Genomic DNA, 13,507 nt, shown 5'->3' with positions numbered 1-13,507 from the left:
TTTCCATTGCCCAGAAATTTTTTCCACTTCAGGTATTTATGCAATTCCCTTTGAATGTTCCTGTTGAATTCACTTCCACCGTCTTTTCAGACAGTAGCTTCCAGATCACAACTCGCTGTGTAAAAAAATGATTGCCCCAGTTCTCTTGCTGATTCTCTTCAATTTGTGTTGTTGATTTTCCTGTCACTGGAAACAGTTTATCTTCAAAATGATCAGGGATTTTGATGGAGTAAATAAAAGCCTCTATTAAATCTTCCCTTAACCATCTCTGCTCCAAGAGGAACAATTCCAGCTTTGCTGGACTGCAACTTTCCAGAACGTCAGAGAGATGTACAACACAAGCTAAAGTGAAGTAAGAAAGGAACGTCCTGGAAATATGGTGTGTGTCAGTCGGCCCTGGAAAGAGAAGAACAGGTTCTCTGCCCAGGGTCCTTCCATCTCAGCTGGTGATATTCCCAGCACTATTACTTACCACTTTACTTTGGTAACAGATGCTCAGTAGGTGATGAGGCAGTTGCTACAGTTAAAGCATTTAACCTGGCCACTCCCTTTAAGGCTACAACTTGTCAATCCAATGGGAAGTGACAAAATCATAACATTTTAAGGCCAATTTGATTCGAACTGTTGACTAAGGTTTTGTTAGATTGGCAGAGGTTTGCAAATCCTCATCTACTTTTTTTTTATTGGGGTCACTTTTACAGAAAATACATTTTCGAGTTTAGTTTAACTGGAAGCCAGAGGAGAAGGACCTTTGCAGGGAGAAAGGGAACATCTCTCACAGCTTTGCTGGAAGAAAAGCCATACAATAGAGCAAGGGGCAAGAAAGCAAGTGCCAGGAATCTAAAGATCAGCTAGTTAAGGAAGCCAGAAATGGAAGCGGAATTTCCAGAAAGTTTGAAGTTAAAGGAACAGAGGGAACTGTAATTGGAACAGGGTAGTGTTCATTGAAGTCACAGGTCAAAGCGGAGAAAAAGTTGGCTAGTGAGAAGCCAAAGCTATCTGAAGTGATCTGAAGGTCTGTGACATTTGACTACAGCCTATGAAGCAATCGTTGAAGAAATTGTGAACCAATTGATGGCTGGATGGAAAACCTGAAGCAGGCCCTTGCTAAAACAGTGGAGAGGAAGTTCTTTTTTTGAAAGGATAGTTGGAAAGCCTGGGGGTGGATCCTTGATGGAAACTGCTGAGAGAAAGCATTGTTTGAAAGAAGATTTTAAAGCGTGTCTTTTTGAGAGTGGAGTTTGGAAACTCGTATGACAATCATCTGGGGGAAATTTGAGGTGAAATCCACAGAAGATTGACTGAATGGCATCTGTCACTTGGTTTCAGAGTGCAGTGTGTTTGACTTCAGTAAGTCTGTGGTTTCAAAGGGACTATGTTTACTGAGACCATAATACCATAGGATATATTTCATAACCTGCGTTATCCTTAAAATCCATTAAGGTAAGTGGGAGTGAAAGCATATTGCATTATAGTCAAACTTTTCATGTTTAATAAATGTTTTATTCTTGTTGTTAAAAGCTAATTGGATTCCTGTGACTTTGTTCCTTCACTCTTTCTAAAAAAAAGTATTTTGAGCCAGTGTTCCATTCTGGGATCTTCCCATCCAGTTATATCATCAACCGGGGTCCTAACAGGGTGTAAATGACAATCTGGTAGTTTCATAGTCACCATTACTGGGAGTAGCTTTCTATTCCAGACTTACTTAATTAACAGAATTTAGATTCCCCAGCAGTTGTAATGGGAGTTGAACTCATTCCCCAGATTAGGCCAGGCCACAAGTAGTTTACGAAGTTACTCGTCACATAACATAACCATTCCTGCTCTTTGGCGAGGGCAGATTAAAAGGGTTAAGTGGGGGCAGGAGCGACTGACGGTGATCGGGTGAGGGGCATTTTTGACCGACAAGAAATATGAACATAAAGAAAGACTTTACATTGTCAGTGCATTACCTTGTTGTAGATGTAGCAGTTGGTAAACATGGTGTTGAAATCCTGCATGCACTCACTCGCACTCCAGTAATAGTTGCTCTCTAACCGCTTCTTTATTGTCCCCATGTCCATGGGCTGCTTGATAATTTTATGATAATCCTGAAATTAAGATTTTTCAGCAAATCGTTTAAAATCCTGAAAGAAAACTGAGCATATTTCTTGCACATTAACATTCCCGGACAGCATCGTGCCGCCCACCCAGTGGCCTCCTGCCCACTGGTCCACCCAGAAATGCTAATCTTACCGTTATTCACAAAGACAGCTCACCCTAGGACAGTCCAAACTCGTTACCTGTTCAATCATCTTAACTCCTCCTAGAAACCCGAGTAGTCTAATGCAGGGTAATAAATGTCTGACCATATGGTACTCAGTTTAAATTCACCAGACACAAAAGACCAAATCAAGTAGCAACCCCAGCCCTGACCCTGAATAGTGCAGACTCAAACATCATCTCTTGGAAGGGACAGGAGCTTCCAATTTTATTCATTAGCTTGTGCTGTTGCAATGCCCCACAATCTCATTCCTCTTGTGTATAGATTTTTTTTTCTGGATTTACTTTTCAGTGACTCTGTTGGAATTCCCAGGTTCTGTCCCCTCTAACTAGAGGGAAGATAGGTCATTATCTAGTCTTAATATCCTCAATCAGGTCACCCCAGAACCTCCACCAGATTAAAGCAGTCACTAATCCCAACTCAGAACATCCTTCCACAAGCGGCAGATTGGATTTGTTTATTGTCACGTGTACCGAGGGACAGTGAAAAGCTTATTTCTGCGAGCAGCTCAAACAGATCATTTAGTACATGAAAATAAATAAAAGATAAAGAAAATACATAATAGGGCAACACAATGGCATTGGGTGAAGCATACAGGAGTGTAGTATTAATCAGATCAGTCCATAAGAGGGTCGTTTAGGAGTCTGGTAACAGCGGGAAAGAAGCTAATTTTGAGTCAGTTTGTGCGCGTTCTCAGACTTTTGTATCTCCTGCCTAACTCAAGAAGTTGAAAAAGTGAGTAAGCCGGGTGGGAGGGGTCTTTGATTATGCTGCCCGCTTTCCCAAGACAGCATAAATGGAAGCTGATTTGCAGTTCATATCTGTCAGGTACCTGTGAAACTGCAGCAGCATTGTCTTCATTTGATATTCTTCACCTCTTGTAATGAAGCCCAAGATTCCATTATTCTTTTGATCACTTTTCTTTAATCAGCTAACGATGCGTACTCCCACCAACACTGTTTATTACTTTATTCAGCAAGCCTGGGTTTTACAGCAGTGCTCACTGGACAGCGATCAGGAGCAGGAACCCTGGCTGATTTCCCCCCTCTTTCTAACCCAGGGATCACTGGGCAGTGTTCAGGAGCAGGAACCTGGCTGATTTCCCCCCTCTTTCTAACCCAGGGATCACTGGACAGTGATCAGGAGCAGGAACCCTGGCTGATTTCCCCCCTCTTTCTAACACAGGGATCACTGGGCAGTGTTCAGGAGCAGGAACCTGGCTGATTTCCCCCCTCTTTCTAACCCAGGGATCACTGGACAGTGATCAGGAGCAGGAACCCTGGCTGATTTCCTCTCTCTCTGACCCAGGGATCACTGGACAGTGATCAGGAGCAGGAACCCTGGCTGATTTCCTCTCTCTCTGACCCAGGGATCACTGGACAGTGATCAGGAGCAGGAAGTCTGGCTGATTTCCTCTCTCTCTGACCCAGGGATCACTGGACAGTGATCAGGGGCAGGAACCCCGGCTGATTTCCCCCCTACTCTCTCTCTCTCTCTACCGCAGGGTTCTCTGGACAGAGATCAAGAGCAGGAACCCTGGCTGATTTTTCCTCTGTCTAGTCCACAGGGACTGAGGCCAATTGTCCTCCCATGTGCTTGATCAACAATAGACCAAAGGTTTGGGCAGAGGGATGAGAGCAGGAGTCGCCTGTGTAACTGAAGACTGACTGGTGTGCTTCATGTACCCACCAAGCCATTTAAGCAGGATACACAAAAATAAATAAAGCGTATTATTAATCAATTTCCTTCACATTAATAACTATTGATCAAATAGTGCTTCTAAAGCTTGACTTACCGGCAAGTTAAGTTTCTTAGCATCAACTGGAACATGGAAGGGCCAGGCAAATTGGTGTTTCCACAGTGTTTTCACAACACCTTTCAGCATGTACTGAAGCTGATTAGTCACACGCCCAGGCCTGTTGGGGTTCATAACCTCTGGCAATGAAGTGACGACCGTCCCAATGGAGGTCAGCGGTTGAGCAGCAGTAGCTGCTGCCGACATCTGTGGGCTCCACAAAACGTCACAACTCAATGACAACGTCTGGATTCTCCTTTTTGTTGAAAGCTTCTCAAATGTAACCGAAATCCCATCTCCAACCAACCCACCGTCTCCTCACTGTGCAACCTGTGCAAAGAAAGGATCACGTTAGAAGAGGACAAATCAGAAGAGTCAACAAGACAATATCACCTTGAAGAGCATCAGGAGGAGGCAGCATCAGACACATGTCACCATGCCAACAGGGCTGTGCTGGGCAGGGCAGCACGGTGGTGCAGTGGGTGAGCCCTGCTGCCTCACGGCGCTGAGGTCCCAGGTTCAATCCCGGCTCTGGGTCACTGTCCGTGTGGAGTTTGCACATTGTCCCCGTGTTTGAATGGGTTTCGCCCCCACAACCCAAAGATGTGCAGGGTAGGTAAATTGGCCCTTGATTGGGAAAAATGAATTGGGTACTCTAAATTTATTTTTTTAAAAGGACTGTGCTGGGCACACCCATCGTCCACCTGGTTAGGGACTGTATGAGAAAGAGGTGTTGTCTGAAGCACACTGCAACTCAGTGAATTCTTCCGCCCACTGGGATTGTTGGTAGGTGATGTGCTGCTTGGGAATGTAACATTTGAAATCGGAAGAATAGATCATTCAGCCCCTCGAGCTTGCTCTGGCATTCAATAAGATCATAGCTGATCTGATCGTGACCTTAACTCAACTCCCTTATAGAACCAGTCTCAAATCTGCAGTGATTCAAGGCTTCAGGAATTCTGGCTTCATTATAGAGTCACAGAGGTCTACAGAACAGAAAAGGCCCTTCGGCCCATCACATTTGTGCCGATCAAAAACGACCACCTAACTATCCTGATCCCATTTCCCAGCACTTGGCCCATTGTGGGATCTCAAATGCATATCCAAATACTTCTTAAATGTTATGAGGGTCTCTGCCGCCACCACTCTTTCAGGCAGCGAGTTCCAGACTCCCACCACCCTCTGGATGAAAATGTTTCCCTCACATCCCCTCTAAACCTCCTGCCTCCTCATCTTCAATCTATATCCCCCCAGTCATTGGTCCCTCCACCAAGGGGCAAAGTTACTTCCTGTCTACTCTATGCCCCTCATAATTTTATACATCTCAATCATGTCCCCCCTCAGTCTCCTCTGCTCCAAGGAAAACAACCCCAGTCTATCCAATCTCTCTTCATAACTAAAACTCTCCAGCCCAGACAACATCCTGGTAAATCTCCTCTGCACCCTTTCCAGTGCAATCATATCCCTCCTATAATGTGGATTCCAGAACTGCACATAATACTCTCACTGTGGCCTAACCAAGGTTCCAGCATAACCTCCCTGCTCTTAAACTCTATGCCCCGTATTCCTTCGAAACCACTGTATCCACCTGCTCTGCTACCTTAAGGGGCGGGTGTACAGGCACACCAAGGTCCCTCTGATCCTCGGTGCTTCCCAGGGTCCTGCCATTCATCACGTATTCCCTTGCCTTGTTTATCCTGCCCAAGTGCATCACCTCACACTTATCTGGATTGAATTCCATATATATATGGCAGCATGGTAGTACAGTGGTTAGCACTGTTGCTTCACAGCTCCAGGGTGCCAGATTCGATTCCCGGCTTGGGTCACTGTCTGTGCGGAGTCTGCACCTTCTCCCCGTGTCTGCGTGAGTTTCCCCCGATGATCTGGTTTCCTCCCACAGTCCAATGATGTGCAGGGTAGGTGGATTGGCCATGATAAATTGCCCTTAGTGTCAAAAAAGTTTGGCCGGGGTACGGGGTTGCAGGGATAGGGTGGAGGCGTGGGCTTACGTGGGATGCTCTTTCCAAGGGCCGGTGCAGACTCGATGGGCCGAATAGCCTCCTTCTGCACTGTAAATTCTATGATATATATATCTATAAATTCCATTATATAACAAAACACATCACCAAATCAAAACCCAGTCTGTGCTCGGACCAGGTACTTAATCAGCATCTTGCTCTCTCTGTCTTTATTGCCACCAAAGCCACTGCTACCCCCGGTTCTGCCAGCCATTGAGAATAAGAACACTGAGGTCGAAGATGCCGAGATGTAAGATGAAATCCTGTCCTACTCTGATTCTGAGTCAACCACAGATATATTGCTGCCACCGGAGCCTTTTGTGCCAGGTCCCGCAACCGAGGCAGCCTTGCCAGCACCACCCAGGTGCTCCTCACAAAAGCGTTGATCCCCGGTCAGGTATACACCTACGGATACCACGCGGACGCCGCCCGAAAGACATCCGCAGGCAAAGAAGCCGAGAGATCTTCCGAGTCAGTCCACCGATATGGACATCGCTGCAGAGCAGACTTTGCGGAGGGGCCAGTGGAGAGGAGCGTATAACCCCCACGGAGGTCAAGGAATAAGGACAATCCGATTCCCCATGCCCTCCATGGAATATGAACTTCCCGGTAATGGGGGTGGGGCTTCCCCTTAACAAGGGGAGCCCTTGGTAGTATAAAAACCCTGACCTGGGTGAAGGTCAGGGAGGGAGACCCTTCGGGGAGTGGAGACTTGATTATACTGCTCACAAACCTTGTTTATTGTTTCCTCCCTGCTGTTTCATGCCTGCTGCTTTGGCAGATTCAACACCTTGAACTTATCCAAATGCCCTGCAACAACTTCTTTAACATTTTCCGCATGACAGATGATAAGCTAACTGGCCTGTAGTTTCCCGCTTTCTGTCTCTCTCTTCCCCTTTTTGAATAGGGAGTTACATTTGCTATCTTCCAATCTAATGGGTTCTTTCCCGAATCTAGGGAGTTTTGGAAAATTAAAACCAATGTGACAATTATGCCACTGGACATTTCTTTGAATTCCTTGGGATGAAATCCATCAGGACTTGAGAGAGCAGAATACAGAGAGGAAATTTTTGAGAGGTGTTCAAAATCATGAGGAGTCCAGACAGACTGGACAGGGAGAAACTGTTCCCATTGGCAGAGGGTTGAGAACCAAGTATTGGTTTCAGGAGAATGGCAAAAAGAGTAACAACAATATGAGGATAGCAGCAATGCTTACAACTGTGTGTGCGCTGGAGGCAGATTCAATCGTGGCTTTCAAAAGGGGATTGGATAGGCACCTCAATAGAGATTTCAGGACCAAGGGGATAAGTGGCATGGTCCCAGATGCTCTTGGAAAGAGCCAGTATGAGCAACCTCCTTCTGTGCTGTAACCATTCTATGCTTTTATGAAATATATGTTACATTGATCGCCTTACGCAGATACCAGAAAATTCAAATCAGCAAGTTAAAACAAAATTCAGTTTTTAAAAAAATATATTTTATTCAAAATTTTGTGGCCAAACATAACAGTACATAGTTTTTCTTTTGAACAACAACAAAGCAATATAAATAACCGTGGCCAATTTTAAACAAATAAATAAATAATATATAAACAAAAACAAAACTGAGTGGCAACTGCCTTGTCAAAAATAGTTACTCTCCAAAGATACAATCCAACAATCCAATGTACATTTCCTATAACAAGTGTCTATACATATACAATGACATCCCTGAGAGTCCGTCCGGTTCCTCACCCCACCCCACCCCCCCCCCCTCCCTCCCCCCCCCCCCCCCCCTCCTCCTCCCCCCTGGGTTGCTGCTGTTGTCTTCTTCTTTTCCATTCCCTCTATCTTTCTGTGAGGTAGTTGACGAACGGTTGCCACCGCCTGGTGAACCCTTGAGCCGAACCCCTTAATACGAACTTGATCCATTCTAACTTTATAAACCCTGCCATGTCGTTTATCCAGGTCTCCACACCCGGGGGTTTGGCTTCCTTCCACATTAACAATATCCTGCGCCGGGCTACTAGGGACGCAAAGGCCAAAACATCAGCCTCTCTCGCCTCCTGCACTCCCGGCTCTTCTGCAACCCCGAATATAGCCAACCCCCAGCTTGGTTCGACCCGGACCCCCACCACCTTCGCCACCCCCACCCAGAACCCCTGTAGTGCCGGGCATGACCAGAACATGTAGGTGTGATTCGCTGGGCTTCTCGAGCATCTCTCACACCTATCCTCTACCCCAAAAAATTTACTGAGCCGTGCTCCAGTCATATGTGCCCTGTGTAGAACCTTGAATTGTATCAGGCTTAGCCTGGCACACGGGGACGATGAGTTTACCCTACGTAGGGCGTCAGCCCACAGCCCCTCCTCAATCTCCTCCCCCAGCTCTTCTTCCCATTTCCCTTTCAGCTCATCTACCATGATCTCCCCCTCGTCCCTCATTTCCCTATATATGTCCGACACCTTACCATCCCCCACCCATGTCTCTGAGATCACTCTATCCTGCACCTCCTGCGTCGGGAGCTGCGGGAATTCCCTCACCTGTTGCCTCGCGAAAGCCCTCAGTTGCATATTCCGAAATGCATTCCCTTGGGGCAACCCATATTTTTCCCTCAGCGCACCCAGACTCGCAAACGTCCCATCTACGAACAGATCTCTCAATTGTACTACCCCAGCTTTTTGCCATGCTCCAAATCCCCCATCCATTCTCCCCGGAACAAACCTATGGTTATTTCTTATCGGGGACCGCACCGAGGCTCCAGTCTTTCCCCTATGCCGTCTCCACTGCCCCCAAATTTTCAATGTAGCCACCACCACCGGGCTTGTGGTGTATTTCTTTGGTGAGAACGGCAACGGTGCCGTCACCATTGCTTGTAGGCTAGTCCCCCTGCAGGACGCCCTCTCCAATCTCTTCCACGCCGCTCCCTCCCCTTCTCCCATCCACTTACACACCATTGAAACATTGGCGGCCCAATAATAGTCGTTTAGGCTCGGTAGTGCCAACCCCCCCTGTCCCTACTACGCTGCAAAAATCCCCTCCTCACTCTCGGTGTCTTCCCGGCCCACACAAAACTCATAATACTCTTCTTGATTCTCTTGAAAAAAGCCTTCGTGACCACCACCGGGAGGTACTGAAACACGAAAAGGAATCTCGGGAGGACCACCATTTTAACCGCCTAGACCCTACCTGCCAGTGACAGGGACACCATGTCCCATCTCTTAAAGTCCTCCTCCATCTGTTCCACCAACCGCGTTAAATTAAGCCTGTGTAATGTACCCCATTTCTTGGCTATCTGGATCCCCAAGTACCGGAAGTCCCTTGTTACCTTCCTCAACAGTAAATCCTCTATTTCCCTGCTCTGCTCCCCTAGATGCACCACGAACAACTCACTTTTCCCCATGTTCAATTTATACCCTGAAAAATCCCCAAACTCACCAAGTATCCGCATTATCTCTGACATCCCCTCCGCCGGGTCCGTCACATACAACAACAAATCATCCGCATACAGAGATACCCGGTGTTCTTCTCCTCCCCTGAGTACTCCCCTCCACTTCCTGGAACCCCTCAATGCTATGGCCAGGGGCTCAATCGCCAATGTAAACAATAACGGGGACAGAGGACATCCCTGCCTCGTCCCTCTATGGAGCCGAAAATAATCAGACCCCCGTCCATTCGTCACCACGCTCGCCATCGGGGCCCTATACAGCAACTGTACCCATCTGATATACCCATCTCCAAAGCCAAATCTCCTCAGCACCTCCCACAAATAATCCCACTCCACTCTATCAAATGCTTTCTCGGCATCCATCACCACCACTATCTCCGCTTCCCCCTCTGGTGGGGGCATCATCATTACCCCTAGCAGCCTCCGTATATTTGTGTTCAGCCGTCTCTCCTTCACAAACCCAGTTTGGTCCTCATGTACCACCCCCGGGACACAATCCTCTATCCTCGTTGCCATTACCTTGGCCAGAATCTTAGCATCCACATTCAGGAGGGAAATGGGCCTGTAGGACCCGCATTGCAGCGGGTCTTTTTCCTTCTTTAGGAGGAGCGATATCGTTGCCTCTGACATAGACGGGGGCAGCTGCCCCCTTTCCCTAGCCTCATTAAAGGTTCTCATCAGTAGCGGGGCCAGCAAGTCCATATATTTCCTATAGAATTCCACTGGGAATCCGTCTGGTCCCGGGGCCTTCCCCGCCTGCATGCTTCCAATCCCTTTCACTACTTTCTCCGTCTCAATCTGTGCTCCCAGTCCCGCCCTCTCCTGCTCCTCCACCTTAGGAAATTCCAGCTGATCCAGAAAGCACATCATTCTCTCCTTCCCTTCCGGGGGCTGAGCTTCATATAATCTTTCATAAAATGCCTTGAACACTCCATTCACTCTCTCCGCTCCCCGCTCCATCTCTCCCTCATCTCTCACCCCCCCTATCTCCCTCGCTGCTCCCCTTTTCCTCAGTTGGTGGGCCAGCAACCTGCTCGCCTTCTCCCCATATTCGTACTGTACACCCTGTACAGTCCTTCCTCCGGTGCCTCCGCATATTGTCTGTCCACCCTCAAAAGTTCTTTCAACAACCGCTCCCTTTCCCTACCCTCCTGCTTTCCTTTATGTGCCCTGATAGATATCAGCTCCCCTCTAACCACACAGCCTTCAACGCCTCCCAGACCACTCCCACCTGAACCTCCCCATTGTCATTGAGTTCCAAGTACCTTTCAATACACCCCCTCACCCTTAAACACACCCCCTCATCTGCCAATAATCCCATGTCCATTCTCCAGGGTGGGTGCTGTTCTTTTTCCTCCCCTATCTCCAGGTCCACCCAATGTGGAGCGTGGTCCGAAATAGCTATAGCCGTGCACTCCATCCCCGTCACCTTCGGGATCAGTGCCCTTCCCAAAACAAAAAAGTCTATCCGTGAATAGACTTTGTGGACATAGGAGAAAAACGAAAACTCCTTACTCCTAGGTCTACTAAATCTCCAGGGGTCTACTCCTCCCACCTGCTCCATAAAGTCCTTGAGCACCCTAGCTGCAGCCGGCCTCCTTCCAGTCCTGGACCTCGATCTGTCCAGCCCTGGGTCCAGCACCGTATTAAAATCTCCACCCATTACCAACTTTCCCGCCTCTAGGTCCGGGATGCGTCCCAACATACGCCTCATAAAATTGGCATCATTCCAGTTCGGGGCATATACGTTCACTAAAACCACCGCCTCCCCTTGCAATCTGCCACTCACCATCACGTATCTGCCCCCACTATCCGCCACTATGGTCTTTGCCTCAAACATTACCCGCTTCCCCACTAATATAGCCACCCCCCTGTTTTTTGCATCTAGCCCCGAATGAAACACCTGCCCCACACATCCTTTGCGAAGTCTGACCTGGTCTATCAGTTTCAGATGCGTCTCCTGCAGCATAACCACATCTGCCTTAAGTTCTTTTAGGTGTGCGAGTACCCGTGCCCTCTTAATCGGCCCGTTCAGCCCTCTCACATTCCACGTGATCAGCCGGGTTGGGGGGCTCTTTACCCCCCCCCTTGTCGGCTAGCCATCTCCTTTTTCAATCCAGCTCCTCTCCCGGTTCCCACGTATCTCCCCCCAATGGTGCCCTCCCGCCCCACCCCATACCAGCTCCCCCTTCTCCCCAGCAGCAGCAACCCAGTTAACCCCCCCCCCCCGCTAGATCCCTTTCTAGCGTAATTGCACCCCCCATGTTGCTCCCAGAAGTCAGCAAACTCTGGCCGACCTCGGCTTCCCCCCGTGACCTCGGCCCCCACTGTGCGAGGCCCCCTCCTTCCTGCTTCCCGCCATGATTACCATAGCGCGGGAACAAAGCCCGCGCTTCCCATTTGGCCCCGCCCCCAATTCCCCATCCTCCCTCCCCCACGACATGGGGAAGAGAGAAAAGTTACAGGGTCGCAGGATTAACAACTTGGGAAATCATCTCTTCCCCCATTTCCCCCCCCCTTCACCCCACGTAATCACCCCACCACTTTGTCCCAAACGTTCTTTTTCTAGCCCGCTTATTCCAGTTTCTCCTCGACAATAAATGTCCACGCCTCTTCTGCCGTTTCAAAGTAGTGGTGTTTCCCTTGATGTGTGACCCACAGTCTTGCCGGCTGCAGCATTCCAAATTTAACCTTCCTTTTGTGCAGCACCGCCTTGGCCCGATTAAAGCTTGCCCTCCTTCTCGCCACCTCCTCACTCCAATCTTGATATACACGGATCACCGCGTTCTCCCACCTACTGCTCCGGGTTTTCTTTGCCCATCTGAGGACCATCTCTCTGTCATTATATCGGAGAAATCTCACCACTACGGCTCGAGGAATTTCTCCAGCCCTCGGTCTTCGCGCCATAACTCGGTATGCTCCCTCCACCTCCAACGGGCCCGTCGGGGCCTCCGATCCCATTAACGAGTCAAGCATCGTGCTCACATATGCCCCGACGTCCGCCCCTTCTGCACCTTTGGGAAGACCAAGAATCCTTAAATTCTTCCTCCTCGCATTATTCTCCAGCACCTCCAGCCTTTCCACACACCTTTTGTGTTGTGCCTCGTGCATCTCCGTCTTCACCACCAGGCCCTGTATTTCGTCCTCATTCTCAGCAGCCTTTGCCTTCACGACCCGAAGCTTCTGCTCCTGGGTCTTTTGCTCCTCCTTTAGCCCTTCAATCGCCTGAAATATCGGGGCCAACAGCTCCTTCTTCATCTCCTTTTTAAGTTCTTCCACGCAGCGCCGCAGGAACTCTTGTTGGTCAGGGCCCCATATTAAACTGCCACCTTCCGACGCCATCTTGCTTTGTGCTTGCCGTCCTGGCCGCTGCTCTAGAGGATCCACCGCAATCTGGCCACTTTCCTCTCCTTTTTCCATCCGTGTCCAGGGGGGATTCCCTTCTGGTTTGCCGCACAGTGTTTTTAGCCGTTAAAATTGCCGTTGGGGCTCCTATTAAGAGCCCAAAAGTCCGTTCCACCGGGAGCTGCCGAAACGTGCGACTTAGCTGGTCATCGCCGCACCCGGAACCAAAATTCAGTTTTATCCATTAAGTTTGCAGTTATTTTTGACATGTTATCCCTAATTAGTTTAAAATTGCCCTTAATCTGAATTCAGAAGACCAACATATATAACTGCAGCACTTCAGAAACTCAGAGTTGCTTTCACAAATCATACATCCCATGGACAAGACAATGAACAACACAACCAAACAGCAACTATTAGGAAATATAAGAAACTCCATGGCAACCATTCACAGTGAATAAACCTAACAAAGCACATCTTAATGACGAGCATCTGACATAATTTACAGTATACCACACACTACACCACAGCTGCTATTTTGATCATGCGTGAAAGATTTTGGAAAGTTTTACGATGTTAGAGGTGCTATATAACAGCTTCTTGTTTGCTGTAGGGTCCTTCACCGTCACATCAACCAGCAGCACACTCTTCAACGCAATG

The 13,507-nt window shown here is 48.4% G+C and overlaps 1 protein-coding gene across 3 annotated transcripts in view; it reads right to left on the bottom strand.

Annotated features, from left to right (window-relative positions):
• Nucleotides 1-13,507, bottom strand: part of LOC140399367 (bromodomain-containing protein 3-like) — a 92,364-nt gene that overhangs the window by 64,877 nt on the left and 13,980 nt on the right. For all 3 annotated transcript variants that reach the window (XM_072488943.1, XM_072488946.1, XM_072488944.1), the window contains exons 2-3: nucleotides 4,059-4,388; nucleotides 1,953-2,090 (exon numbers count right to left, since the gene is read on the bottom strand). In XM_072488943.1, the coding sequence (XP_072345044.1) occupies nucleotides 1,953-2,090; nucleotides 4,059-4,265 (345 nt within the window). In that variant the 5' untranslated portion in view covers nucleotides 4,266-4,388. The remainder of the gene's footprint in view (nucleotides 1-1,952; nucleotides 2,091-4,058; nucleotides 4,389-13,507) is intronic.

The sequence above is a fragment of the Scyliorhinus torazame genome, chromosome 22 (genome assembly GCF_047496885.1).
Source record: "Scyliorhinus torazame isolate Kashiwa2021f chromosome 22, sScyTor2.1, whole genome shotgun sequence".
Classification (NCBI taxonomy): domain Eukaryota; kingdom Metazoa; phylum Chordata; class Chondrichthyes; order Carcharhiniformes; family Scyliorhinidae; genus Scyliorhinus; species Scyliorhinus torazame.
Note: the sequence above shows the minus strand (reverse complement) of the source record. Positions and strands in the feature narration are given on the sequence as shown.